Raw genomic sequence first — 26,618 nt, 5'->3', positions numbered from 1 at the left:
TCCTGAGACTTTGGATGAATCCTAGGACTCCTTCCGGTCTCAATTTTTTTTAATATGGAAATAAAAATTGCCATGAATCATTTACCTTATGGGGTTGTGGTAATGATTAAATGAGATAACATATATACAGCACCTGATAAAGCTTTCTACAAATATAAACTAACACAAGGTTAGAAAGAAAAAACTATCCACAGCTGTGAAGCAAAATCCTTCCTGGGGGCCCCCTCCACCCTGCTTTGAGCACTCTGGGGGGTGGGACGCTGTCTCAGAGCAGCCAGCATGTCCCAGCCTCTCGGGGCTCTCAGGCTTCCCCATCGGTAGTGACACGGGCTGGGCGGGACGGCCACAGAGAAAGGGAAGGGGCCGGAGGTGTGACTAGAATCGGGCGGGCGGAGACACGCTTCTGCCTGGAAAGGGCGCAAGGTGTGCTTCTGGCCTGCCCTGAGAACGCTGCTCGGACTTAAACCTTTGTGCTCCCCCCTCTTTCTTGAAAGATCCACATGCCTCCGTAACCGTGTTCAGAGATTGCTCAACAAAGTGGCTGGGAACTTTGCTCATTTCCTTTCTGGTGGTGTGAGTCCCGTTGAGACATAGAGCAGGAACAGCAGAAGAGCTTAAGGATGCAGAATTATGACTTTCAAAGTCTTTCCATGAACAACAAAGAAACCATAAAAGCAATCTGAACAAATGGAGCGCAAACCTCATCAAACAACAGCCAGACGGGGAAACGCAAACCGTTCCCTCCGACCCCTTCGGAGCCCCTCAGACAAAGCAGGACACGACCTGGGAGGATGGATGGACTCGGCCCATTGTCTGGTCTTGTTGTTTCTGGCTACGAAGAACCAACAGCAAAGACAGTTTTCTGTGGAAAAACCCACGTGCAGACCCACATTCCTCATGCCTCTGGAAAAGTCAGTTCAGTTTTGAAATTACAGTCTTTAGCAATTGGCATGCAAAGCAAAACAGAAAGTGGGGGGGGTGTGGATGGGAAGAAGGGCAGGGCAGGGATGGAAGAGAGAGACCAAGCTCAATGCCTTTAAGATGTCTGCTTTTATTTTTGACTTTTTTTTTTTCTTTCACAGTTTCTCCTATAAATAGAGTCCTTTCCTTGCTTAAAAAGCAAACCACACAAATGAAAAACCAACTTGTGTACAAGCCTGGAATGAGGTGGAAAGCTCTGACGGGCATCTTCTGCGTGGAGTGTGCAATGTTGGCATCAGCTAAAGCAAAGGTGAGATTCAGCAAAAAGTTTTCTTTGAGCGGGAGGAGGCTGTCGGTTAGGCCTCCAGTGACTTATCTGGGACCCACGTGGGCACTCTATCGTGTGCTTGGCCGCAGAGCGGATGTGGAATAACAGGAAAGGGGCTCTCTGCCCTTGCATGGAGGTAACGAGGAGCTGAGATGGTGAGGAGATGCGGCTCACCTGGGAGACGTAAGGGCTGCCAGAGGTTAAGGAGGGAAAGGGGAGTAGAACTGGGGCTGGAGAGGCCACCTGAGGGCTGTGTGACTTGAGGGAGCACTCTCTGGAGAGGTGGGGTGAGCAAGGCAGGCAGCACAAGGCGGAGGCAGGTGGCGAGATGTCAAGGTGACCTCGAGGGACAGCACGGGTGGAGCTGACTGACGGGAGGGACGTGGAAGGAGAGGGGGAGGGAGAGCAGAGACGTGTTCGCGGTTGTGCTCATGGCAGCTCAGCAAGCTTTGTGACTTTGGGGTTCCAGGCAGTGGCAAGAGGTTCGGGGCTCGCAGTGACACCAGGAAAACAGGTGTGGTGAAGAATGAGCTTGTTGTGGTGTGGGGGATGGATCATTCTAGTAGGAATAGAACAGAAAGTGGAATTGATAGTGACAAATTCAAGCAAAAAGAAAAAAAAAAAATCCACTAAGTTCCAGAAATCAGTATATGTCAACTGAAGTTCTGACTTGACTGCACCGATAAAATCTCTGTCTCGGATTTTTCTACAGAATTTTTCTACTTTCAATCATTAGTCTACTGAAGGCTTCAGTCCTGTCTGAAAGCTATCTTGTAACCATTCGGAGGAACCACTCTTTTGAAAGCCCAAATTATGGCCATGGCTATAGTTACCATTTTCTTCCTTTTATTCTGGTGCCAGGGACAGGGCAGGCGTGCAAAAGTCACAGAAGGCACGAATGGGCTCCCTCTCCCCAGCTGTGGGTGGTCACTGGCTCCTTCTGTGACTGCAAGGAACCAGTGAGTCCTGCTTTGAGGCTGGTGCCCCATGGCAGTGGTGGCGTGGCAGCCCTGCCTTCTCTGTGGTGCCCGGGGCCTGGGGAGGGACGCAGAGCTGCCTGGGGCAGTTCTCCCACAGGCCTGTCTCATGGCAGAAGCCTGGCTGAAGGGACTTTGGAAGTCCCAACCAACCCTCGGCGCCTCCCATGGGGGAAACAGCAAGTGCCAGAAACAGAAGGGCCACCCGGCAAGCAGCTGGAACTGCGTTCTCACCGTGGAGTGAAAAGAGCCACGAGCGGCGGCGGGCGGTGCCGTAGGCTGGCGCCTTCCGCCCACGTCCCAGCAGAGCGTGCAGTCACAGTCACAGGACCACAGGCCTCCCCCACTGGGCCTTCGCGTTCCCAGACCTTCGCGTGGAAAACGCCCCACTGGCACCTGAATCCCCGAGGCAGCCTGGGCCGCTTGCTACAGAGTTTAACACATGCCTTCTGTGGGCTCTGGGGTGCCAGGGGACATCTACTCAATGGAAGGTTTAAATTAAAACCAGTGTTTTGGGAGCAATTCCTGCCCCAAAGACAAAAAATGACAATGGAGAAGCCAAGGCCAAGGACTAAGGTCTCGGCTCTGCCTCAGAGGTCTGAGAACGGGGCAGCCGTGCAGAGTGAGCGAGGTGCCCGGCGAACACCCCAGTGCCCAGCGTGGAGCCCACCTCAGGCGGGGCCAGCGATCGCTACCGTGATGGAGCGTCGTTACCGTGTGCCAGAGAACACCCAGGCCCAGGGACGTGCTGGCAGCCTCCCCCCCTGGTTCTTATTTCCCACTGATCACCTGATCGAGCCAATTGTCAATTCCTGTTTGCTGCTCACTGCATTCCCCACCCGAATGTCAGCCCCGCAAGGACAGGACCTTCATGTTCTCTGACACGTCCCAGCGCCCAGAGCGGGGCCCGGCCGGGATCGAGCACTCCGTATGTATTTGCTGAACGAATGAATGAACTGGGCCAGTGTTTCCTGCCTCTTGCTATCCATAAACCACACAACTCTGATTGTTTAGTATTATGTACATCGCTAGCTGAAGAGAATCCAGCGTTCCCACCCTCCCTGCTCTCCGCCAAACTCAGTCTCCAGGCTTAAGATTTCAGTGTGGCTGATGAGTGCAGCCCACGTCAGCCCCGTGTCCCCTCTGAGCGTAAGGGACTACGGTCCCCCTATCTATGAGCCGTCGCAGGCTAAGCTTGTTCCCGCAGGGAAGTCAAGGACTAGACGCTACTCCCTGAAGTGGCCTCCATTTTATTTATGTGTTTTTAACAATGTCATTGTGGAAATGAGGTTTCACTTTATTCCTACTAAAAGTCACGCAAGTGAAAACTTGGCAGTGTGGTCGGCTCTAGTACAGACATACAAACAGAGATATGTCTATAAGAAAATGGAAAATCCTGGACCAGGGAGCGAGCCCAGCGGCTCACGTTCCTGCACAAACACGGTCCCTCCTGGAGCCCGACGCCGGCCTGTGTCAGGGCCCGGCTGCCGGTCAGGCCAGCACACGGAGCAGGTCTCGGTAGAGGGGCGCCTGCCTCGAGAAGCAGCCTGAGTGTGCACCAGCCCCCCCGAGTGAGGTCCCTCGCTCCTTCCTGAGAGCCAACTTTTGGAAAGACAAGCTTGAGGCAGCACCCGAGGCACAATGTGCAAAAAGGTGGCCTCTGGGACCAGCGCGAGCCGATGCTCCCCGAACTTCCCTGTGGAGGCAGGTGGCTTCGTCAGCAGAAAATCACACCCCAATTCTGACCAACTCACTTTTTTCTTTGGTGAAGGCTGACACCCCTGGCTTACGGAGCACCAAGAGAACAGATCTTATTGTGGTTCCTCTTCAGAAGAGTCACCAAAAGCGCTTCGCCCAGAGTGTCTGGTGTCAGGCAGTCCAGAGATCAACTTTTGCCAAAGCAAAGAGACCTGAGCCCTGTTCTGAAGAATCAGGGCATTGCCAGCCATTGTGGGTGATCCAGCCTCACGTACATGACGCCCTAACAGTGTCTCCATTATGCGGCGCTCAGCATGGCTGAACCTGACACTAAATGGCCTCTTAGACCCCAGGAGAGCCTCCTGGGGCACAGAAATACGAGCACGGAGATGTTTTTTCTGAAAGTCCCTGTTGGAAGGGGAAAGCTTTTTCTGGACATGACCCTCTCACAGACATACCAGTGTTAACTGAGTTTCTGTGTGAAGCTTTTAAACTGGTTCTAGAAATACGGCCAAGCATCTCAGGAAAGATCTTTCTTCTGCTCTGCCGCCTGCAGTTAGCATCCGGCCAGCACGCCGCACTCCACTTTGCTACAACCTCGCCCAGAGGCCGGTGACACGGCACCACCAGCCCACAGAAGCCTCTCTCTTCAGCCCCTACGACATAAAACCTTGTTCCGAAGGACGTGGTAGAAAAAGATGAATTTTCCCTGCAACCTCTCACTGAACGTCTGGTTGCTGCTGAGGAGCCTGCAGCACTGGCCCTGTGCACCGCGCGAGCCGGCTCCGGACGCAGACCGTTCAGCGCAGGAGTGTGCAGGGCTGCCGCTCCAGGCAGAGCAGGGCCTCTGGGAGCGGGAGCCGGGCCGATCCTGGCCTCCCTGCCTGAAAGGGTGAGGATACGAACGAGAAATGCCCGAATAACGGTGCCCCGGGACCCAAAGCCCTCAGTTTCCCGAGAAAGAGGAAGCCTTTGGCACTGCTCGTGCAGGTGAGCTGTGGTCTTTGTGGCTGGGCTGTCAGGCAGGGGCCCACACGTGCTGGTAGACAGTCCGACTGGGTGACCCTCTACAACCCTTCTCGGCCTGAGGCCCTGTGTTTGCAGCAGGGCCAGGCTGTGAGGCCACCAACGGGCTCACGCAGCTTCCTGCTAGGCGTGAACCTTCCCAGCCCATGCTCAGCACCAGCTGCTTGTCTGCCACAGTCTCTGCCACGGCCCCTGCCCGCAGCCCTGCCAGTGGCCACACCAGGACTGAGTCCCTGCTGTCGGACCTGCAGGCCTGGCCGCCCCCATTTCCTAAACAGCGCAAAGGCAACTCGCCCCGACGCAATGCAGTTCTTTACGCAGGGCTTAGGGTGCCCTCATGAAGGTGTCCTTTCTCTCTGGTTGGCTCCCCAGGGGTTACTTTGGCAGTTCGGACATGGCATTTCAATCAGTTAGCCCTGGGTTCAAATCCCAGCCCTGCCGTTGACCCTGCCACGGGGCCTTGGTCATGCTGCTCTGCTGTTTTGGACTTTGGGTTCTGGTTCTCTGAAAAGCACTAACAAATGCTTTATAGGGCTGCTATGAGTATTAAATAAGCACTCGATAAAAATACACCCGGTATACATGTAGTCTATTCAGTCTTGCCGGAGCCTCCTCCGTGTTTATCTGGGTGCAGTGAGGTTGCAAAGCTCTCGGGGAAGGCCTTGGAGAGGAAGGGCAGCTTCCCTCCTGTGCTCCTGGATCAGCGGTTCCCAAATTTGAATAAAATGGGGCTCTCTTTTAAAGGAAAAGGCAGATTACCCTGGGCTCTGGTTTGAGAAACTGCCCCAGAGACAGAGAGGGCTGGTGGCTCTGGGCGGTCTGCGGGGACACGGGGCCCAGGTATTGTCTGGCACCCTCTTCCCCCCAGACCGCCAACTGCCCAAGTTCCTGCCCAGCTGGCCCCAAAGCTCAGGGTGAGTCCTCACTCTATGGGGCATCCCCACCCATTCTACGGGGCACACTCGACCCTCACTTGCATGGCATCTTATGTCCCAAAGAGCAACAGAGGAGCTTGGCTCCCACTGAGACGGCAGGAGCGGGGAACTAGCTGGGGAGGGCTTTCCCCAAACTTGGAACTCACAGAGAAAACACCCTGTATCGGATTTCCTTCACTCAAGGATCTTGTCCTGGAATCCAAATGGCCCCTCAGCCTCAGAGCCGGCCCCGCCGCGTGGAATATAAGGGAGGTACTGTTTAAGATATTATATGTGCAAAGAGGAAATAAGACATGTGAGAAAAATGCTTGTGAGAAATGGATGGTTTTTAAATATGAAAAGTTTGGGAAGTTAAGTGGCACGTCTGCCCGGCACGGCCTTGCCACAGCTGAGCCTGGGCCCCTCTTTCCCTTTGCCCCTCCCGTGGGCTCTGCGTTTAAATGACACAGATGTCTAAAGGACGCAGATGTCTAAAGGACCTATTTATTTTGATAAGACCTCAAAGTGGGACTTTGGGGCCAGTCTTACGTGGAAAAGCAATTCATACTGACTAGATTAATTGGGTGTTCGCCAACACTCCCCTCCACACTGGGCCACGTAGACGCAGCTACAATTGCATACTTCTTCGGTCAAATCTGCCGCAGGGTTAAGAGGATTCCAGGTAGGAAAAAGAAAACATAACTGCTCGCTTAGGTAACCAGGCTTGAGGACAAATGGGGGGCAGTCTCTGCTCGGCCCCCTCCGTCCCGCCGAGAGCCCCGAGCTGACCCTCCTCCGCGGAGATGCTTACAGCGAGGCTGCCCTCCCTCTCCTCGGCCACGGGGCCACAGTCCCGCGTCTGCACAGCCGTCCGGCTTCGCACCCTCTGCTGTCAGGGCTCACTGTGGCCGTCTCCCCTCTATCGCCCTTCCAGTGTGGCTCTGCGCACCCACCTCCCTTGTAGGATGAAAGGGGCTACATCTTAATCCCCTCTGTTTCCCTCAAGAGCTAGTTCTTGCCCCCCACCAACACCAACTTACTGAATTTAATTGAGAACTTATATCCCACCACATGGTCATTCATTCAACGAAGTTTTACTGAATGTCTGCTCTGGTGCTGGACACGTCTGTGCTGGCCCCACCGTGGTGGCTGGACAAGCATCTTGCTCCACAGCGCTCGCATTCAAAGTGAACAGCAACCGCCTTGTGTGCCAGAAAGTGATGAATGCTATGAGAATAGCAAGCCAGGGAGCGGGCAGGTAGTGCTGGGGTGGAAGGGCCTCCCCCAAAATATTCAATCTGATCAAAGGCTTGATCCAACATTATGAAAACAGCTCTATCTATATAGCTCCATAATTTTCTTGTGGAAAGTGATTGGATCGCCCTCCATTGATCTCAAAGCCCTTCTGGAAAGTCAATTCTCATTTATTAGTTCTTTAGTGAGAATTGCTTTATGTTGGAGGATACCAAAATTAGCTACACAGTTTGACAGCATCTCTTCAATGTTTGGGTGAGGGATATTGAAAGGTGAGATGAACTCAGTATTTTAAAGAGACAACCAATTTTTGCATATTTCGAATCTGGGTGATTGCTCAAGCTGTGGTCTCAGACCCCCATTGCATTAGAATTGCCATTCAAATCAAGAAACTTAAAATCCCAGCACTTCCTATGATTTGCCTTTTGACCTATATCTGAAGTGGTTTATAGGAAAGGATAAGTCTCTGGGGTCAGTGTGGGAGAAGTGGACAGGTGAGCTCATCCTGAAGGAAGCCCCCTCTTCTGTGGCCTGGCGGGTGAGCATGGCACACCTCGGTCCCTGAGCCCTGCATCCACAGGACAGCACAGTAGGTAAGAGAAAACGAACCATCAGTTCTTCACAGGTAGAATGTGGTCTCACTTATTATATCATAGAATCAGAGGCTCCTTTTCAGTCTGGAAGGGACCTCAGACATTATCTAAACCAGACATGCAAATTAGCACAGGCCTGGAGGCCCAAAGCCTGAGAGAAAGCATGTGTGGCCATGTAAGAATTTTAATAGAAATTGAAAATATGACTCATAGAATAAAAACTGCCTTTCTCCAAACTCCTCCAGGATATTGGGCAGGACTGGTCATTATTTTGCAGGCAGAGCAAAGACTTTTTCAGCACAAAGATTCTTCAAAATTATATGAAGAATAATTTTAATCTCTTTGGAAGAGTGGTACCTAAGTCTTATCAAGTGTAGGATTGTTTGTGGTGTTATTAAGGATTCTTAAAGATCTTCATGGGAAGGAATTCCATAATTTCTCTTTAATTCACTGTAAACAGGGAAATGGCTCATTGCAAAGGAAAGAAATCTGGACTGGGGTCAGAATTCCTTGGTTTGCCTCCCAGCTCTGCCAGTTATGAGCTATGTGAACTCAGGCAAGTGACTTAACCTCTTTGAACTTCAGTTACTCTATCTGTAAGAGGTAGACAATTGTGTATGTGCAGGGGGAATGATTATTCCTAAATTTAAGAGTTTGGAAAAGCAAACAGCATACTGAATCCTCATAGGGTTTTTTAAGAATAAATGAGATCATGTATGTGAAAATGCTTTATATACTCCAAAGTGTCCTATAGAATTATAGCTGTGATTCATTTCCAGAGTTTAATTTATGAGAGTTAATAAGTTAATATTTCTTATGGCAACCAAAGCTAATGTCTTCTGGTTCTTTCTTTAGTGAAGCAGAAGGACTGAGTAAATATTTAATTAAATTGACAAAGAGTAGATTGTTCTTCCTCAGTGAATTCATCAGCTGTCAATGATATTTACTGACTATTGACAGGGCTGAAAGGAAGATGACAGGACAAAACTCACAATCGCAGACTGCAAGGTGATCTGCAGTTAGGTCCATAAATAGCTTGTGAATGTGGTGGGGCTCAGAGAAGAGACTGTAGCCTTTAGGAGCAAGAAAAAATACCTTGAGGCAGGTAGGACTTGCTTGAATCGGGCTTTGAAGCATGTGTTGGATGTTGACAGATAAAGTAATTGTCCCACTTAATTTTCTCATTTTCTCTTTAGATATGCCAGACACAAGAATTCGAACTTCATCAAAAGGCATGTTAAACTTCTTGACCCTCACATGTGGGGGGTCACAGCTATCCCTGGAATCAGAGAGGAAAAGCCACTCATGTCTTCAGCATTCCTTGCTCAAAGACTTTCTCTTGTGCCACAAGGATATTTCATGAGAAATCAGCTCTTTACTATCTTAGATAATGGCTTCTCTGAAGAGAGAGAGTTGTTACATCTATAAAAAGAGCTTAGGAAAGATTTTTATATTAAAATAACAAATGATGCTACCTACACTTTGGCTTTCCGCTGGAAGATGCCCCAAGCCCTCACACCTGCGTCCGGCACAGGAGACGCCTCTCTGTCTCTGTCTCTGTCTCTCTCTCCAGACAGACAGACAGACAGAAAGAATTTGGTTTATGAGCACGGGACTAAACAAGCTTCTTTCAAATAATTTCCAGCTACAAGTGTCCTCTGAACTACCCCCTCCCCGCCCCCCATAGTGGAATTTCTAAATCAGCATATTTGGCAAAACAAATGCATTTGGAACATCCGTGTTGAAGCGGCCACCAGCAGGTCATCTGGAGCAGGGTGGACCTGCGCTTTTCTCTCTGAAGTATTTGGGACCCCACTCCTCAAAACAGCCAACAGGGGCCACGTTTAGTTTCTATCACAAACCTAGACCATGTGGCCGTGGCAATGGAGCCCCATCAACCAAGGCCAATTTCATTTTGAGTCTTCTCTGTGTTAACCGTACTGGGATCAGTGTTGCCAGTCAAAGTGAAACTTAGTAGAGATGGCAGGCCTAGATAGGAATAGCCCAGACTCGGGAGATAAATTAGAAATTCAAATCCCGAAGGCCCACGGGGCAAGTATGAACTACTGCTGAGAGCGGGTGGAGCTCTACCCGCCAAGTCCTCATGGGTGTGGGGCCCCTCCCTGCAAGTGGAGTTTTGGGGCTGAATCCACCTGGAAGGGTGCTCTGGAGGCCCCCAGTACCTTTCCCACAACCATGCTCCCGCTCCCCTCCCCCCTTGGGGGGAAGTCATTTTCCTTTATCCAAATGCAGCAGAGCTTGTGCATTCATTGTCATCATCACTAAGGTTGCAGAGCAGATGGCGGCCTATCAGGTTCTGTTTCTCCAGGGTGCATCCAAGAGCAGCTCTGAGAAGCATAAAGACCAACGACAGCCCAAGGAGGGCAGGAAGCCAAAGTGGGAACTTCTGAGCAGCAGGAAGGGCACCAATGGCTTGGTGCCCTTTAGCACAGGGACGGGCAGAGGTGAGCGCGGTAGTGGGAGAAGTGGTGCCGCGCAGAGCAGGAAGGTGTTACTTCTCCGCGAAGTATTGGCATAGAGCATGGCTCAATGAGGTGCAGGGGAGAACATTTTAGAAGCAACGAGAGGAGCTTATTCTAAGAACAGAAGTGCTAGCTCCAACTTCCTCCCTGCTCCTTCACCTACCAAGGGCACGGTTGAATCTACGAGGGAGCATGAGGGTGGGGGGCTGGTGTTCTGGCAAGTGTATTTAAGACACATCCTAAGTGATTGGGAATAGCCTTTCTCCTCCTTGAGAACCAACCCTGGGTTGGTTACAGGGGCAGAGGATTGTTTACCTGTAATTTAAGGAAACTTTACAATTTGATTTATTGATCTATTATTTACTCCCTTCTTTCATTTTTTAAATTAAGTTTTTAAAAATCCTTATTGATAGACAGTATTACTCAATATATTTACTTTTCTAAATCTCTTATTTTCCTTTATCATTTTAAATGTAGTATTAAACACAAAAGCATATCCGTAATATTATATAAATTATACAGCCTAACAATGAAAAAAAATCTGTGAAGCCACCTAACGTGCTCCTTGAAATGCATTTAAGACCAAGTACATTGAGTCAGGCTCCTCATTTTTTTTGTACCATAACAGGAATCAATTGATCTAATCATGCCGTCTTAACAACTAGACAACATCAGCTACCTGGAAGAAATGGGCCCTTGGAGGGAGGTGGTGGCTGGGTAGGAAGAGGTCATCATAGAGCCTTGGTCACTGCCTGGGTGGCAAAGGGCTGGCAGGAGCAGGTGCTGTCCTGCTTTATATTAGCTTTATGATCGGGATTAACCAATCTGTAAAATGGGAACAATCATAGTGCCAACTTAACAAGGTCTTATGAAGTGTAAATGTGAAGTGAATAGAAAACTTCCTGGCACATAGTAGGTGCTTAATAAATACTAGCTCTTATTGTTATGGGGGGCATGATAGGAGAAGTTAGGAAAGGAAGGTTGAAATGAGCAGAAGACACATTTTCCCTGCATGTCACCTTTCCTTGGCTTGGCTGTGACCTCAGCCCGTCTGCATGGGACAGACCTGAGCCCTTGGAGGGCAGTTCAAGCTGACGGAAGTAGGCTGTGGCGGTCGGGCCCACAGGGTGAGGTGGAGCTAGGATCCTGTGCTTGACACCTGCTCTTTGAGAGTCCCTCCCTCACTGCACAGGGATGGGACTGATCACAGCTTCAGAGGAGTCACCCGGGGTCCCACAGGGTAGAAATTTAGGCAAGACGGAGAAGAAAGGCAGCTACATGTCAGTGGCTGTAGGAAATACCAGGCTCCCTGATAGAGACATCACGAAGGACCAGTTTTACACTAAAGTCTCAGGGAGTTGCTTGAGGCACTTTGACTATTATTTTCATCCATCCACCCAACGGTCCCTGCCTCCAGGGGGCTTCAAGTCTTGCAAGACCAAAGACCGTTGTGCTAGAATCTGCTGAATGCTGAATTGGTGAAACATCAGGCACCAGCCAAGCACCCAGGGAAGGGGTGGATGAGCCCGCACTGAAGTGGTGTCATTTAAAGGGTGAATGTGGTTGCCCAGAATATGAACTAGGGGGAGGGTATATATACTAGGCAAAAAGAGAATGGGGAAACATTCCAGATTGTGTTTGAATATAGACCTAGACAGGAATCAGTTCATATTGGAAGGAAGGCTCTTTTCATCATAACCTAAATGGGCGCAGCTGTCATACCTCTGAGCTCCAAGGTTATCTAGATAGCTCTGAAGCTTGCCTCTAGCGGTCCTGCACAGCTGAATTGGACAGTCTTCAAGTATGAACACACTGGCAGGGTGGGTGGTGACCTCACTGTTCCTTGTGATACGGTGCCAAAGTCAATGGGGTCTGAGTAATCGGAAGAGACCCCAGTGTGGTCCTGTTCCCAGGGAAAGCAGTGTCCCCTTTGCACTCTAGGTGGTCACCTAGTCATGCCTGTGCCCCGCACAGCCTCTCTGGTGGCTCTCTGTGGACATGCATGTACATCTGCATTCCTTCCACAGTGGAGGTGTGGTGAGGCATTTCTTTAAAATAATCAATCAGTCAATCCACACAGAGACTGAAGAGAATGACCATTGGAAGATATTTTTGTCTGTGTATGTTTCAAAAGAGTCCTCAAAGAAATAAAAAGTACATACGCAACACCACAGCAAAATTCCCCCTCTGATGGCATAGACCTGCCTCTAATAAGGCAGCGTACAAAGTCTTCTGCTTCATTATCCTGGAACAAATTTACACTTGTCTTAGGAAACAGGCTGTTTCCAATAATTAAGAGAAAATGTGTCCTAGGCACTGTGTAACGCACACGTGTGCAATAGCAGTGCACCCAGCACACCCACGGAAAGAAATAACAGTTCTTTTACTTGGAGAAAGGAAGGATAATGGTTACTTAGAAAGTGTCCCAGACAAGCTGTCAAACTGAATTCAGAGAGCTGGAGTCTGACTCCGGGACAGGGCTGGCTGGCTAAATTCCCTTGGGATTGGGGTTTCCTGCCTGCTACAGCTTAGAGACAAGGATTCTTTGTTTCCAGCACTCTCTCTCTCCCCCCGCCTTCTCTCTCTCTCTCTCTCTCTCTCTCTCTCTCTCTCTCTCTGCTCTCATGCTCTTTCTGTGTGTGTGTATGTGTGTGTGTGTCTTTCTCTCTTCTGGTGAAAAAAAACATGCAACTCTCCAAAGAGGGTCAGATAAAAAGCAGACAAAACATTAACTCTGGAATTTCAAGGGAAAACAATTTTAAAAAATAAAATGGAGGGAGCAAGCTACTGTCTATCCTGTAATCATAAATCCTGTGTTTGGACCACAGGAACAGCACACACACACACACACATACACACACACACACACACACGCAGCAGTCAGCCCTGCTTTTGCTAAAAATGGATTAGGGGTATTTCATCACAAAGGAAAAACATGAAATGACAAAGTTCTTCACAGGCTCTCCTGTGAGCCCTCCGTACCCTCCAATTTAGAGTGTGTGCTCGCTAACACACAACCTGCTACATAAGAGATGTCATTTACTCCCTAAAAATAACAGGAGATTACCTCACGGTATTACAAGGCTTTTCCTGTGGGTACACATGTCCCAGACCAACCCCCCATACGCCACGCTACACAGGGCAACACACACACAGCTCATGGCCACACTGTGCTCTGGGCTCAGCCGCCCTCACTCTCTCACACACACACACACACACACACACACACACACAAGCGTGTGACATTGCCGAACGCCCACGCTCCCGAGTACCGTGCTCGGAAACACATCTCACTCACCATGAGATACATACAGTGCATAGCATGAGGAACAAATGTTCTGTGTTCATTTACATGTTCACCCGTCAAAACAAAACTTCTTGAGACATCTTTTAAGTTAGGAAAAATGCAAGGATACATAGAAGCAGAGAGAAGTCTAAGCAAGCTGGGAAGGCTCCTTCCCCTGCTCTAACGATGACGAGCTCGCGGCCCTCTTACTTAGGCCCCACTCCCGCCCTCTGATCGCCGTGCAGCAAGGCCCCCAGATCCCGGCCCCGTGGCTGAGCCTCCTGTCTCACGGTGCAACACCTCACTGCACGCGGTCTCCCAGTGCTCAGGAAGCCGCCGTGCAAACCCTGCTCAAGGCTCTCCTGCTCACACCCGCCTCACTCGGGGACCTTGGCTGTTCCCATAGAGACTCACCAGGCTCCTTCCCCCAAAACCCAACCTGAAGACTCACACGGTGACCCTGTAGCACAGCCCCCCATGCGCCCCAGCAAACACACCGGCTTCTCTGGCGCCTACCTCCTTCCCTCCCGGTCAATAGCCATCCTCACTCTACCACGTGGCATCTTTCTGGAGGCCCCATCGTTCACTCTGACCGCTGCAATCAAACCTTTAGGACATGTCATGGAGGACGAAGTGCAGGGGAGAACAGAAAGATTGGGTGACATATTCCCCAGACTCTAAAGCACTGTGTTTAGTTCTTTGTGTCTCTGTTTGACTAGAGCCCCCAGGGCAGGTGCTGGGTGTTCACCATAATTCCAGGGCTCAGCGCTGTTCTAGGCAGAGCAGGTTCTTAATGAACGCAGGGACACAGGAATGAACGGGGTAAGGGAAGGCATGAATCACAGAATTTAGGTCTATTTTGGACTAAGTTACCTACAATATGTGCCAGTATATAGATATATTTATACATTTTTCCTCAACTCCCTGTGTGACAGCTGGGCCCACGCCTTCTCTGGCCTCTGACCTCTTCTGGTCTATGAAGAGTTTGGAGAACATGTTTGGCTTTAGCATTTAATGATTTTTTTCCCTCTCTTTGTTACCCTGAGAGAACTTCTTGTACGTAGCATGCATTTTTGTATTTTAATTACATGCAGTTTTATATTATTCCTTACTATTTTATAGGCATACCTCCCTAATAAGTTTTCAAGCAACTTGGCCATCTCATCTGGGGTGCAGTATCCTTCACAACCCTTGGCACAGTGTAGCATCTGGCGAGCTCTCAAAAATATCGTTATTATTTGCAAGAATAATGTTAATTGCTATTATAATTTTATTATAATAAATCAGAATAATAATTTACTTACTTACTATAACTTTTATATATGAGCCCTTATTGGTGTGTCAGACAACGTGCTGAATTCTGAGTATTATGTCATCCTGAAGGAGCACTACAATTATCCTCATTTTATTTGTGGGGAAACTGAGGCAGAAAAAAGTAAGTCCCTTGTTCAGGTCACGGTCTGTTTGAGTCCAGAGCCTGAGTTCTTAATCCATATGCTATAATGCTGAAATATGAGATCAATGCCCACCTTAGGTAAATTGAGAGTATTAAAGAACGTTTAAGGTGTTGTCAGATGCCTGAATCAAGTGTGTCGAGATAATGATGCGAGAAGTAGCCTGGAGGGACAAAAGAACACACCAAAGACCCAAGTTTAAGTCCCCTTCTGCCCCAAGACCTGGGTGGCTCCTAATGAGCCTGTCATCTCTCTCTGCCTTGTTTTCACTGTCCACAGAATGGGGTAATGATAACACCAGCCTTGTCCTCACAGGGATGGCTGGGCACAAAGGAGACAGGGGCTGTGAGAATGCTTGGCAAACAAGGCAGGGCTGCAAAGAAGATGCCGTTACCACCTGCAGGCCCTGCCCTGCGCAGATCTGCTTAAGAGAAGCAGGGCTCTCGGGAGCCGGTGTCAGCGCCAGGCAGGATGCGGAAAGGTAGTTTCTCCCCTCTCTTTCCATATTAGCATGTAAGCAGACAGATTTTTTATCCATTAGCCAGGCATGTGCTGGACATGGCCATTCCGCAGCAGACACTCTGCCCGCAGCGGCGCTGGGCTCTCGGTTGCAGCAGCAGGTCCTGAGAGGCTCCCAGACTTCGGCTGGAAGCCCAGTGCTCCGCGGGCCCTGGCGGGTTGATGAGTTCCAGGAGTTAATAAACAAGGAACTCAATATCCTCCATCTTTCGCAGAGGCAGAGGTATTTAGACAGATTCGGCAGGAGGAACTAAGGAAATGAGGGCTTAGGCATGCAAAGCAGCTCTGATGAGAGATCTGCTGGGTTTTGCGCATGGCTGGGAAGGCCCTAGGGCAGGTTTGCCCAGGAGAATAATGTGCAGCCCTGACCTGCGCCCAGGACAGACACGCACTTCTGCAGCCAGGAGGATGGGAGGGGAGGGGAGGGGAGCAGTAGTCCTGGCCCCAGGACTCCTGTGTACTTAGGAAGGCCACTTAACGACTAGAATCCCAGTGTCCTCCCTGTAAAATCAAGTTACCAACACTATATCTACTTTTTAGGGGACTGAGTTCAGAATAAGTAAGGAGTTTCTGAGATGTGAAGTTCTGTACTAAACTTGTCAAAATAATAACAACATAAATCAATAAAATCAATCATCAATGACAATGATGAAAAAAACCCTAATAATGGTTATATGGTCCCTGCATGTCTCCAAGCCTTTACTGATGTAACAATAGGTCTTGCTCTTCCTTTCCTGGGATGACCGGGGCCGGGCCTGAGGTAGCTCAGAGCTGGTCCCTTCCCTCCGCAGCCGGCTCTGTGCTACGACGCGGGGCTTCTCCAGCGTGCTCAGCTTGGCTTCCAGGCGCAAACTGGAAAGCTTTACAAAATTCCAGCGCCCGAGAGTCACCCTTGGAGATTCTGAATTAGTGGGTCATTCTTGGGGCTTGGGCATCAGTATTTTTTATTTCAATGTTTTTGCATTTAAAAAATTTTAGCAGAATATATATAACACAAAATTTACCATTTGAATCATTTTAAGTGGAAAGTTCAGTGGCATCAAGTACATCCACATTGCTGTGCAACCACCATCACCATCTATCTCCAGAACTTCCTCATCTTCCTAAACTGAAGCTCTAGAACCATTAAATAATAACTCCCCATTTCCATTCCCTACTCCCTCTGGCAATCACCATTCTACTTCTGTCTCTACACACCTGCCTGCCTTAGTTATCTTAGTACAGTGTTTGTCCTAGGGCATCAGCATTTTAAAAAGCTCTGCAGGTGTTCCTCTGTATGGTTAGGACTGGTGGTGGTGCCGAGCAGAGACTGTGTATGGGTTCCTCTTTGGAAAAGAGAATGAGTTTAGGGAGGTAAATCCAGCTGATAGTGGGAAAACTGCAAGGGCAGAAAAAAATAATGCAAAACATTCAAATCTCTGCCCAAATTACCTCTAAGCTACGTACTGCTTCTGTGAGAAGGCGGCTGGAGGGAAAAGCTGTATTTGTCAGGAAGGCCACCTGAAGGAGGGTCCTTCAGTCCTCTAACCTGAGTTTGAGTCCTTGCTCTGCTGTTGAACCGCTGGGTACCCTTCAGTGAGTCACTTACTATTACCGAGCCTCACTTTCTTCGTCTGCAAGATGGAGATAATAATATCTACCGCAAAGGGACGCGGCAAGGCTCAAAAGCAAAGCTTCTGAAAGTGTCTCATGTATTCCAAAACTGTGTAGAGATGACAGTCTTGGCTGCTATTGTAAATGGACAACAATAGCTTCTGTCCTGATTTATTTTTTAAGTGCATTAGCCTTGATAACTAAAGGCAGAGAGAGCACAACTAACTGCTCTAGCTGGGTCCAATCCATGTCCACAGAATATTTAATTTAGGGGGCTTAAAGATTATTATAAATTAATTTTAAAAATCTAGTCTTACTTCCTGGGCACAAATAACCCTTGGAGATTGCAGCCATTTTCAAGAAATGAGCTGGAAGAGTGATTATGCCATTTTAAAGTAAAAAGCCATTCTAATTTGATAAGTGCTCTGAAGACCCATTAATAGAAGGCATCTCCTCGACTTCTCCCTTTGTGCTTGATGCCAGCACCTGCCCTTTGTGGAGTGCACACGTGTCCACACACACACGTGTCCACACACACGCACACAGAGCTCTGGTACTCTTGATGAACTCTGGGGTTGTTTGGGGCTGTGTGTGTCTTATTCAAAGAAGATGGAGTCAAGGTCGCATGATGTCTTCTAATAGCTAATAGATATCTATTAGTGCAGAGCAGGAGAGAGAGAGGTTGGGAGGGCGTGAGGGGGAAGAGAGACAGCCCGGTGAGCTTTGTCTTGCTAATGTACTTTGTTTTGTGGCATGGTGGGTTGTTCAGATGGATTCAGACCACCTCACAAGGGGAGGCGCAGAGGAGCAAGACTGCTCAAGTGGAGAGCTTTCCTGGGGACAAAAGACGCACCTGCAAAGCGCAGACTTAATCGTCTCTAGAGGCCGGGGCTGACGTGGGGAGACAAATGCCCGGCACCACCTGAATGAGCGTGCGTTCGCATGGATACCACGGTTAATTCCTTTCAGAAGAGAGGCTGCTACCCAGCGCGAGCAAGCCGCGCCTCGGGTCAGCCTGAATAAGCCAGCAGCACTACAGATGCGCTCCTGAACACAAAAGGGCCCCGGGAGGCAACACAGTAAGGCAGCATTGCAGGTAGAGGGGAGGGCCGAGCACTAAGACCTATGGCGGCGGGGGCTGGGGGGGGGGGTTGGTTAGTGTCACATTTCAACTTGGACAAACCAGTTTCTAAACTAAAACCTGTATTTTAAGCCCAATATCAGAAATTCTTTCATTGGTTCTACCCCAGAGCTCACTGGCTAATTCTGGTGCTGTTAGCAGCCTGCAACCTGCAGGGCTGGAAGAGCTTGTCAGGATCCTAGTTCAGCAGCTCAGAGACAGAGACAGGGGTTCCTTCCTCCCTCCCTCCCCCCTTCCTTCCTTCTTCCTTCCTTTCTCCCTCTCTCCATCCAGTTGTTCCTTCCTTTCCTCCCTCTTTTCCTCCTTCCAAGAAGTGGATCCCTATCTGCAATGAAACGGAACTCAACCTGTGGAACGACTCAAAGCACAGTGGCTGTGGATGGGGCTGGGCCCTCACACTGTGGCTCCTTAGCGGCCCCAGCTCCAGAGTCAGGCCTGACTGTCCTGACGTAGTCCATCCCCTTCATCTGAAGGAAACCAAGGTTCAGGCATGAAGTGATTTTCCCAAAGTAAACCGAAGGTGCCTTGACCTTCACTCTAACACATTTGTCACTCACATATATTTTCTCTCTTACAGACATCTGCAACATGATGTTAAAATAGGTCATCAAGTGAAATACCGCTCAAACATAGAATGAATCAAATGTAATGTCAGTTTTCGTGGCAAAATTCACTAGATCTGAATTGGAAAGGAATAACAGCAGTAGAAACAGGACTGGCTCAGGGTGGGATAGGAGGGAAGGAAGCAAATAAAAAACATGGAAGTTTAAACACAGATTCATTATGCTGTATCTTTCTTCCACTCACTGCTCTAGTCGTTATCAAATCATCAACTGTTAACAGGAACATGAAGTCCTATGTGATCAAAGGTGTAACCCTGGGCAAGACACCCAGCCAGTGTCTCTGGGGGTCCACACTCAGTGAGGATTTTCAACCAAATGGTCTCTTCCCTTAGAAAAGCCTTATGCTCCTCTGAAACGCTACATTATATGCAACCAGCACTGAAAGTGCCTTCATTCTACGTCATGGCAAGAGTTAAAGACAGAAACGAGGCAGGAGAGGGCCAAGCAGGAGAGTGCCTGCCACACTCCTGCCATTCTGCAAGCTCCTACTTACAAGTTCCCTCCTCCAAGGAGTTTTTCTTTTGCCATGGGAAAATTTTTTCATTCCCTCTCTGGTTCCTAATAATTATTTGTTTGCATCTTTTCTTCTCTCATAATCCAGGTACCATGAATTATTCACTTGTTTAGATGCCTGAAATCTAACCCAGTGTCTGGATTAGTCCTCACAATATTGTTTCATAAATAAGGATGCTGAAAAATGCTATTGTGATGTTTGCTAAAATCTTCACTGGCAAAAGCCATTTGCTGAGATGGGTTTCTTTCCCTCTGAAACAAACCAAACCAAACCAGACCAGACCAGACCAAATCCTCAAACCGCCACTTTAAAAAAATCAATTGACATTGCTAAAATTTGTTAGAAAGAAACCTTCAGAGGTGGACATGCTAGAATCCTTGAAATCTTCATTTCATTAGCTTCAGCAGAGCAACACCCCACTTTCAGCTTTAGAAGCAAGCAGTATCCGTTTCATTCTAAGAGCAACACGTTTCCTTTCATACAGTAACTTCAAGTTATATCTTTATGATATTATTACAAGATACTTTAAAACCTCATTTGTTGTATTTTGGCAACCAGTAGCACAGATGGTAAAAACTTTGGCTTCTTGTATGCTAGAAAAAATTGAGCAGGACAAGGAAGCTGGTGCACAAAGCTGAAGTTTTCCGCACCCGTCTTACCGGCGTGGGACTGTGTTCACGCCACGTCTGGTACAGAAGAAACTTTGAGCGCACAAGAGAACAGACTCACCTTCTTTGACACTCAGTCGTGAGGATTGGTCTGTGTGGGAGGTTGTATTGTAGGCCAGCAGTGAACCTGGGAGGAAGCAAAAACAGGTTAGAGCCTGAACGTTCTCCTGAGAGCAAGAGCAGGAGACCGCATGAGGAAGGAGTGCGGGTGGGGAGGGAAGAGGGGCAGGGGACTCCTGGAGGGAAAGAAGAAGTCAGTGGAAGCCATTTGCCTGGAGCGAATCATGCAGGCCTGACAGAGCCTCCTGGAGGTGGAGACAGTATGTCAGGACAGAAAGCTCCTCGGGGAAACAGGCCGCGCCGCCATGTTTGCAGCCCTCAAGTGCCCGCGGCTCCAGGCCACGGTGGGAACCCAGGACTGCGGATCAGTAAACCTGCGTCTGTCCTATCCTGCTACTGACTCACCATGAGACCGTGGGTCCTCATGGGCCTGGACGTGTCTCCATTTTGATTTCTTCCTGAGCTAGAGCAGAGGTCGGCAAACTTTTTCTATAAGACCAGAGACTAAGTGACTTAGGCTTTATAGGCTAACTGCTGTCTCTGTTGCACATTCTTCTTAGTTCTTGTTTTGTTCTGTCCGTGGGCCAGATTTGGGCTGCAGCTTGTACTTTGCCACACCCTGGCAGAGAAGCCAGTACCATCCCTCCCTGCTCTGACGTCTGTGGGTTTTGTGTGTGGGGGTCCCTTGATGGGCGGGGTGAGGTGGCGGGTGCTCCTTGCGGTGAGGGGTGTTGGGAAGGAGCTGGGGGACAATACTCCAAATAGGAACTTTTGCCTCCCTTTACCTGTGTCTAAGAGAACACAACTAAGCATGAGGAGTAATGCATCGAATTTTCTGTCATCCCAAGTGCTTAAAATCCAACTTCAGTGCGTATCTACTCTGTAGCAGGCACTAGTCTAGGCATCTTGAAGAGATAAGTATTTTTGTTGCACGTAAAACAAATTCTCCCTTCTTTCCTAAAACTAGCATTGTTCCTTTGTTTAAAGTGAATTCAAGAGTTTTATTTTGTAAAATTCAGCCATTTTTGCATTTCTCCTTGAGATTTTCCTGGGGAAGCCTTAAAGAGCCATGGAAAGCAGGGCTGGGAGTTGCTTTCACAAAAGACACCAGCAGCTCAGCACATGCGCTTGAGGCTAAGAAGATTTTTCTAAACAACCCTTTCCGTTGCTCCCCGTGGCCAAGTGGGCTGCCTTGGGTGCCAGCGCTGGGGACGGGCTGTCATGACACTCCCTCCGGTTTTAGTCTCCAGTCTCAGAAGGGGCGCAGAAGTGGAGCTGCTGCCGCGCCCAGCTGTGGGCGTTTGGTTGTGTGCCTCAGAGAAAATGTGTGTGCTACCAGGCCAGACAAGGAGAAGGAGAATTTATAACAATCTTCCAACTGCCTAGAACATGACTGTTGCTTCTAGCTCGGAAACAGTCCAGACAAAAACAAGGAGTGGGGTGGGGGTGATACTGAGACTGCTATATGCCAAAGTGTGGCTGTGTGGCTACCATTTTAGAAATGACACAGTCACGTGAATGTAATAATATCCCAGAACCGACTACATTTGGTTAGTCCATCTTCAAGAATATCAATGACAAAGTGAGCCTTGGACAAGTTCATTTTAATAGTCGTGTACTGCATAACGATGTTTCGAGGAATGACAGACTGTGTACCTGATGGCGGTCCCATAAGATTATTATACCATATTTTTACTGCAACTTTGTTTATGCTTAGATACACAGATAGTTACCATCATGTTACAGCTGCCTGTGCATTCAGTGCAGGGACATGCGGTACAGGTCTGTGGCACAGGAGGGACAGGCTACACCATGCAGCTGAGGTGTGCAGCAGGCTGGGTGTTCAGGGTTGTGTAAGCCCACGCCAGGATGCTCGCACGATGCCGTCTACCCCGTCATTAAGAGACACACGGCTCTGTTATTATGCAAATGACAGTTCAGGATTAGACCTGCCTCTTAGCGCTGACTAGCTTTGTGACCTCCAGCAATATGCCTCATCTGTCTGAGCCACAGCTTCCTCATCTGTAAAATGGGCTAGTAATAAAGCCTACCTAATATGGTGGTTGTGAAGACTAAATAAAATAATGCATGTCAAGTGCTCAGAGCAGACCCTGGCTCATAGGAAGTGTTCAGTAAGTGCTAACTGTTACAGCGTCGTTACTCTTTGGATACCCCTCACAGACCCTGCAGTCGCATACAGTAAACCGCTTTATATGAGAGTTTGCTGAGCGTCCGTCTTGTCCTCTGGAATGGAAGTTATGAATGGGTTCTGCTGCAATAAGAAGTAATCCTCCGTGACTGGAAGGAGGTGAAGCAACGGAACCAAATGTTCCAAGGGGATACAGAAACATCCCCTGCGTGAACTCAAGAATGCTGGCCGCTCTGTCCCAGGCGTTTTCCCCCTCAGGCTGGCTGCAACCTCCCTGCTGGAGCAAACAAAGAAAAACGGTGGCTCTGAGGAGCAAACTGCCTGAGCTTTGCGCAGATTTAGCCGAGAGCACGGAGCTCAGATAAACCACATTTATTAAATTTCTCCCTTGGTGAAAGTTCTCCTTTGAGCACATGTGAATTCCACAGGCAACTCCCAGAAAGCTAAGAGAAAGGGTCATTTGACCTCTCCAAAGCTTGCATGAAATACATATTTCATGGCAACCTAGGAAAAGGATTTTGCCCTGAAGACTGTTCTTGGTTCAGGTTTCACTCCTGGAAGGAAAGGCGTCCTTCCCCGAGGAAGGGCTGGCTGGGGGCATCTGGCCTCTTTCCCAAGGGACCACATTCCCTTCTCTTCTCTGATTTTTATTTAACTAGTTCCTCAGGCTCCAGAGGGTAGCACAGTACACTCTTTTCCCAAGAGGACGTGTTCCGGTGCAGGCAGTTCCTCCCTGGAGCCTGTCCTCCTGCTCTGTGTCTTCCGATTGCTTCGTCCGGCTTCCAGGTTCTTTCTGGCTGGTCCTGCAGGGGCCTGACGTGCTGTGAGCTCCTGGTCTCTCCTGACACCGGCCCGTCAGAGTACGCAGGCCACGAAGGGAGCAACACACACAATGTGCCGGATACTTTCTTTCTAGTCTCTCACTGAATCCTTGCAAAGCTGGTACGGTGTTATTCCCCTTTTACAGATGAGAAGACTGACATTCAGCAAAGTCATGTCATTTACCTGGGATCACACAGCCAGAGAGTCCAGGAGGCAGGAGCCCCTGGTCTATCCACAAAAGCTGTCTTCAGCCCGGCAGACGCTGCAGCCTCCAGGCTAAAGCAAAGAAACAGGCAAAACTCCCCTGTGGGGCTGGGAAGGCAGGTGGCAGTCACCTTTGGGAGGGAAGGGCGGTGGGATGGAGACAGGGCACAGGGGGCTTGTCTTCTGCCCTGGGCCTGGGAGTGCTCACGTGAGTGAGTGAGTTCACTTTGTGATGATTCCTCGAGTTGTGTACTTGTGATTTGTGCACTTCTCTGTATGTTACACTTCAGTTAAAATATTTGTTCACCCGGTTATTTGTTTATGTATGTATGTTTGTATACATGTATGAGTATATACGTGTACACATGTATGTATATCTGTTTATTCAGGGCGCTCTTTGCTCTGAAAAGCATGAAGTGGCTGGTGCTGAGGAGTGGGATGGCCTTCCCACAGTGGAAACATGAGGGAAAAATCATTTTCTGTTTTCGAGCCCGTCCGTCACTGGATACAGCACCCAGGAGCTGAACGGGGCGGGAATGAGCAGCGTGTGTGCAGGTGGGGGACAGCCCGTGCTCATGCTTTCTTTGGTGCCACACTCCCGCTACCTAACCTACTTTTCATCGGGGACACCTGGAGTTGGGGAGACAAGCGTCCCAGTGCCACGCTTTTGTCTCCTGCCTGGCTGTGACCATGGGATCCCCCAGGGCCCCCCCAGCTGGCCTATTGATGTGGGTCTCCCTTTCCTCTGGGCTGTGCTGCTGCATCAACGGCCCTGGCTGAGTGGCTGGGTGGCTGAGTGGCTGGGTGGCTGGGTGGCTGGGTGCAGGGGCACGGGGTGGGGGCAGGGCTCTGCACTCTTCCAGCAACAAGCCTGGCCTGACTACTGAGTCCAGGGCAAGCTGGCCTCTGGCCCTGCTGGCCTCACATTGTCCTCCGGTCAAGCTGGCCTGGAAGGGCTAACCCTTCACCAGCATAACTGCCCAGAGCCGTAGCCTCTGCCGGCCATCCGAGGCTGCAGGTGGGAAGGCCACAAAATGCAAAATGTGTTTTCCATTAAGTTTAAATTAAAAATGAGACTCAAGATAGATAACTTTTCTGTGGTCTCCCTGTCACACAATATCTTTCATTCTCTTGAGTAGCCACTGTTTGAAAATGCAGTTTCTTAGTATTTTTCCCAGGTCAGACCCAGATAGACACTTTCCTTCTGCCTCTGACCACCCCCACCTGCCCTGCTGGGCTCCCAGACACCCCCAAACTCCCTCCAGTGGCCCAGAGCCTGAACTGCCAGCTGGGGACAGACAGCCCTCACTTCCTTTGAGGTCTGTCCCAGTCTTGGCTAGTGAAGGCCCGTCTCACTTCTCGCAGCCCGTGTCTGTAATACGGCCCTGCCAAACGGCTGTGTCTGAGAGAGAGACCGGGGGCTGCCAGTCAGGTCCAGAGAAGGACAGGGTTAGTGTGGTGATAGGTTTGGCTTAATCGGCCTTGTTCCAGAAGGCCACGGGAAAGTTTTCGGAAAGCATTTATCTCTTGGTACAAATGAAGAACGGAGAGTGGCCTGGCCCTCAATGTGGAAGCCCCGGGGGAGCCAGGCTGACTCTGCAGTCAGCAGGGGAGACAGGGGTGACACCAGTGGTCGGCTTGCTGCTGTCCCAGGGCCACGGGAGACACGGCGGCAGCATGAGGCTGGGGCCTGGGCTGCAGATCGGGACTTAAGAGGCCTGAGTCTCAGACACGGGTGCTCTGCACCGGCTGTCAGCCTTTGAACCGATTTCTGAAGCTCTCTGGGCCTCAGCTGGGGCTTTACAATGGGGATCATAAATAGTTGTCCACAAGGGGGCGTCCTCCTATGTAAGGTGACGTACCCCGACAGGACACTATTTCAAGTCTTGGGGGCAACTGAAACCTTTGCCTGAGCAATGGTGGCATCAAACTGAAAATAAACACAATTCCACAGAACCAGGGACCAACGTTTCTGGGAAGGGGAGCCATCTGTATTTTAAGAATATTAATGATTTCACGCAAGGCCTGCCTGGGCCCTGGTGTTCCCCAGGAGACCTCAGAATGACCCCGGGGGCAGTGGGCACTCTGGCCAGACCCCTTGGGTTTCAAGGGTGGTGGTGGCACACAGCCACTCGTCTGGCACAGCTGAATGTCCCAGTGTGAAGAGCTGGCACCTCCAGGCAGGCCGGATGAGTCCTAGTGTGCCAGGCCATCGGACAGGGTCTACAGTGCCTTAGGACATTGCTATTTCTTCTCCCCCCTGGAAAATACATTTTTTAATTTAAAATTTGGCATTTAAAGTTTAAGAATACCTGTCCCCTCCCAGACAACCAGAATAAATAGTCAAGCTCCTTTTGCGAAATGGTAACTTTGATGACAAAACTTCTTATGTGACAAGGTTTCCTTTTTTCTAGACTTTCTATTAAGGTCCAGAAAGACTTGATCAGAGAAGTGCCACCAGTTTGGAATTTCCTGACTTAGGACTGGCTCAGGTCCCCAATTCTCCCCTCTCAACTTCCCTTTGCCCCACAGGACTTCCTCCATCTGTGTTGAGGATCTCAGCTATTTTCCTTCCACCTCTTGCCAAAGTGGAATTGTTGGGCCCCCACCTGCCTGTGACAAAAGGACCAGATGACAGGGCACAAGGAATTAGCACCCCTTCCCCAGCCTCCACGGGGCTGCTTCAACGCATTCCCCAAGCACCGGCCTCCCTCCTAAGTGCAAAACATCCCCTGGAAGTCAGTCTGGAAAAACAATAAAGAGAGAAGGCTCCAAAAGCATTTAAATTGTTGGTCAGCATGAGGGATTTCCCAGAAATCCAGAGCACACAGACAGCAGAGACAGTCACCAGCACAGGCCTCCTGCAGGTGCTCAGCAACCAGCCGCCCCCAACACCAGGAACCCCACCCCGGACACTAATTCAAGACCAGCGTGGTTTGAAACATCTCTCCCCTGACAGTGGATCATTTAAGTCTAGGGTCCTCAAAAGGATATTACAGTACTATGTTGGGCCATGTTTTCTTTCTTTTTTTTTTAACTTAATATAGCTATTTTTGATTATGCAGGCAGACATGCAGACATGGTCTTTCTATCAGTGCACAGACCACTTTCTAGTGAGCTTTTTCACTCCCCTTGCACCGTGAGCACGGCTCATGCTCTCTCACCGCAGTCGCTCTGCGGCAGAGCAGCGTCTCGTCCTGTGGGTGCGCTGCAGTCAGCCAGCCTGGTGCTGGGAGTCTGCCCTGCGTTTTCAAAGGTCTCCCATGTACGTGCTTGACTCTGCCTCCTTCGCACTCTGGAAATTTGCTCCACTAATAAGCCCCTTTCTGGAAACCTCATATTTTTATTGCTTTGGGGGCATCTTCTGTCTATAGACATCCTTGAAAAGAAA

General features: G+C 49.5%; 1 protein-coding gene across 2 annotated transcripts in view; it reads right to left on the bottom strand.

Annotated features, from left to right (window-relative positions):
- Positions 1–26,618, bottom strand: part of FLI1 (Fli-1 proto-oncogene, ETS transcription factor) — a 108,733-nt gene that overhangs the window by 7,126 nt on the left and 74,989 nt on the right. For both annotated transcript variants that reach the window (XM_045555411.1, XM_045555410.1), the window contains exon 5: positions 20,054–20,119. In XM_045555411.1, the coding sequence (XP_045411367.1) occupies positions 20,054–20,119 (66 nt within the window). The remainder of the gene's footprint in view (positions 1–20,053; positions 20,120–26,618) is intronic.

The sequence above is a fragment of the Lemur catta genome, chromosome 7, assembly GCF_020740605.2.
Source record: "Lemur catta isolate mLemCat1 chromosome 7, mLemCat1.pri, whole genome shotgun sequence".
NCBI classification, from domain to species: domain Eukaryota; kingdom Metazoa; phylum Chordata; class Mammalia; order Primates; family Lemuridae; genus Lemur; species Lemur catta.
Note: the sequence above shows the minus strand (reverse complement) of the source record. Positions and strands in the feature narration are given on the sequence as shown.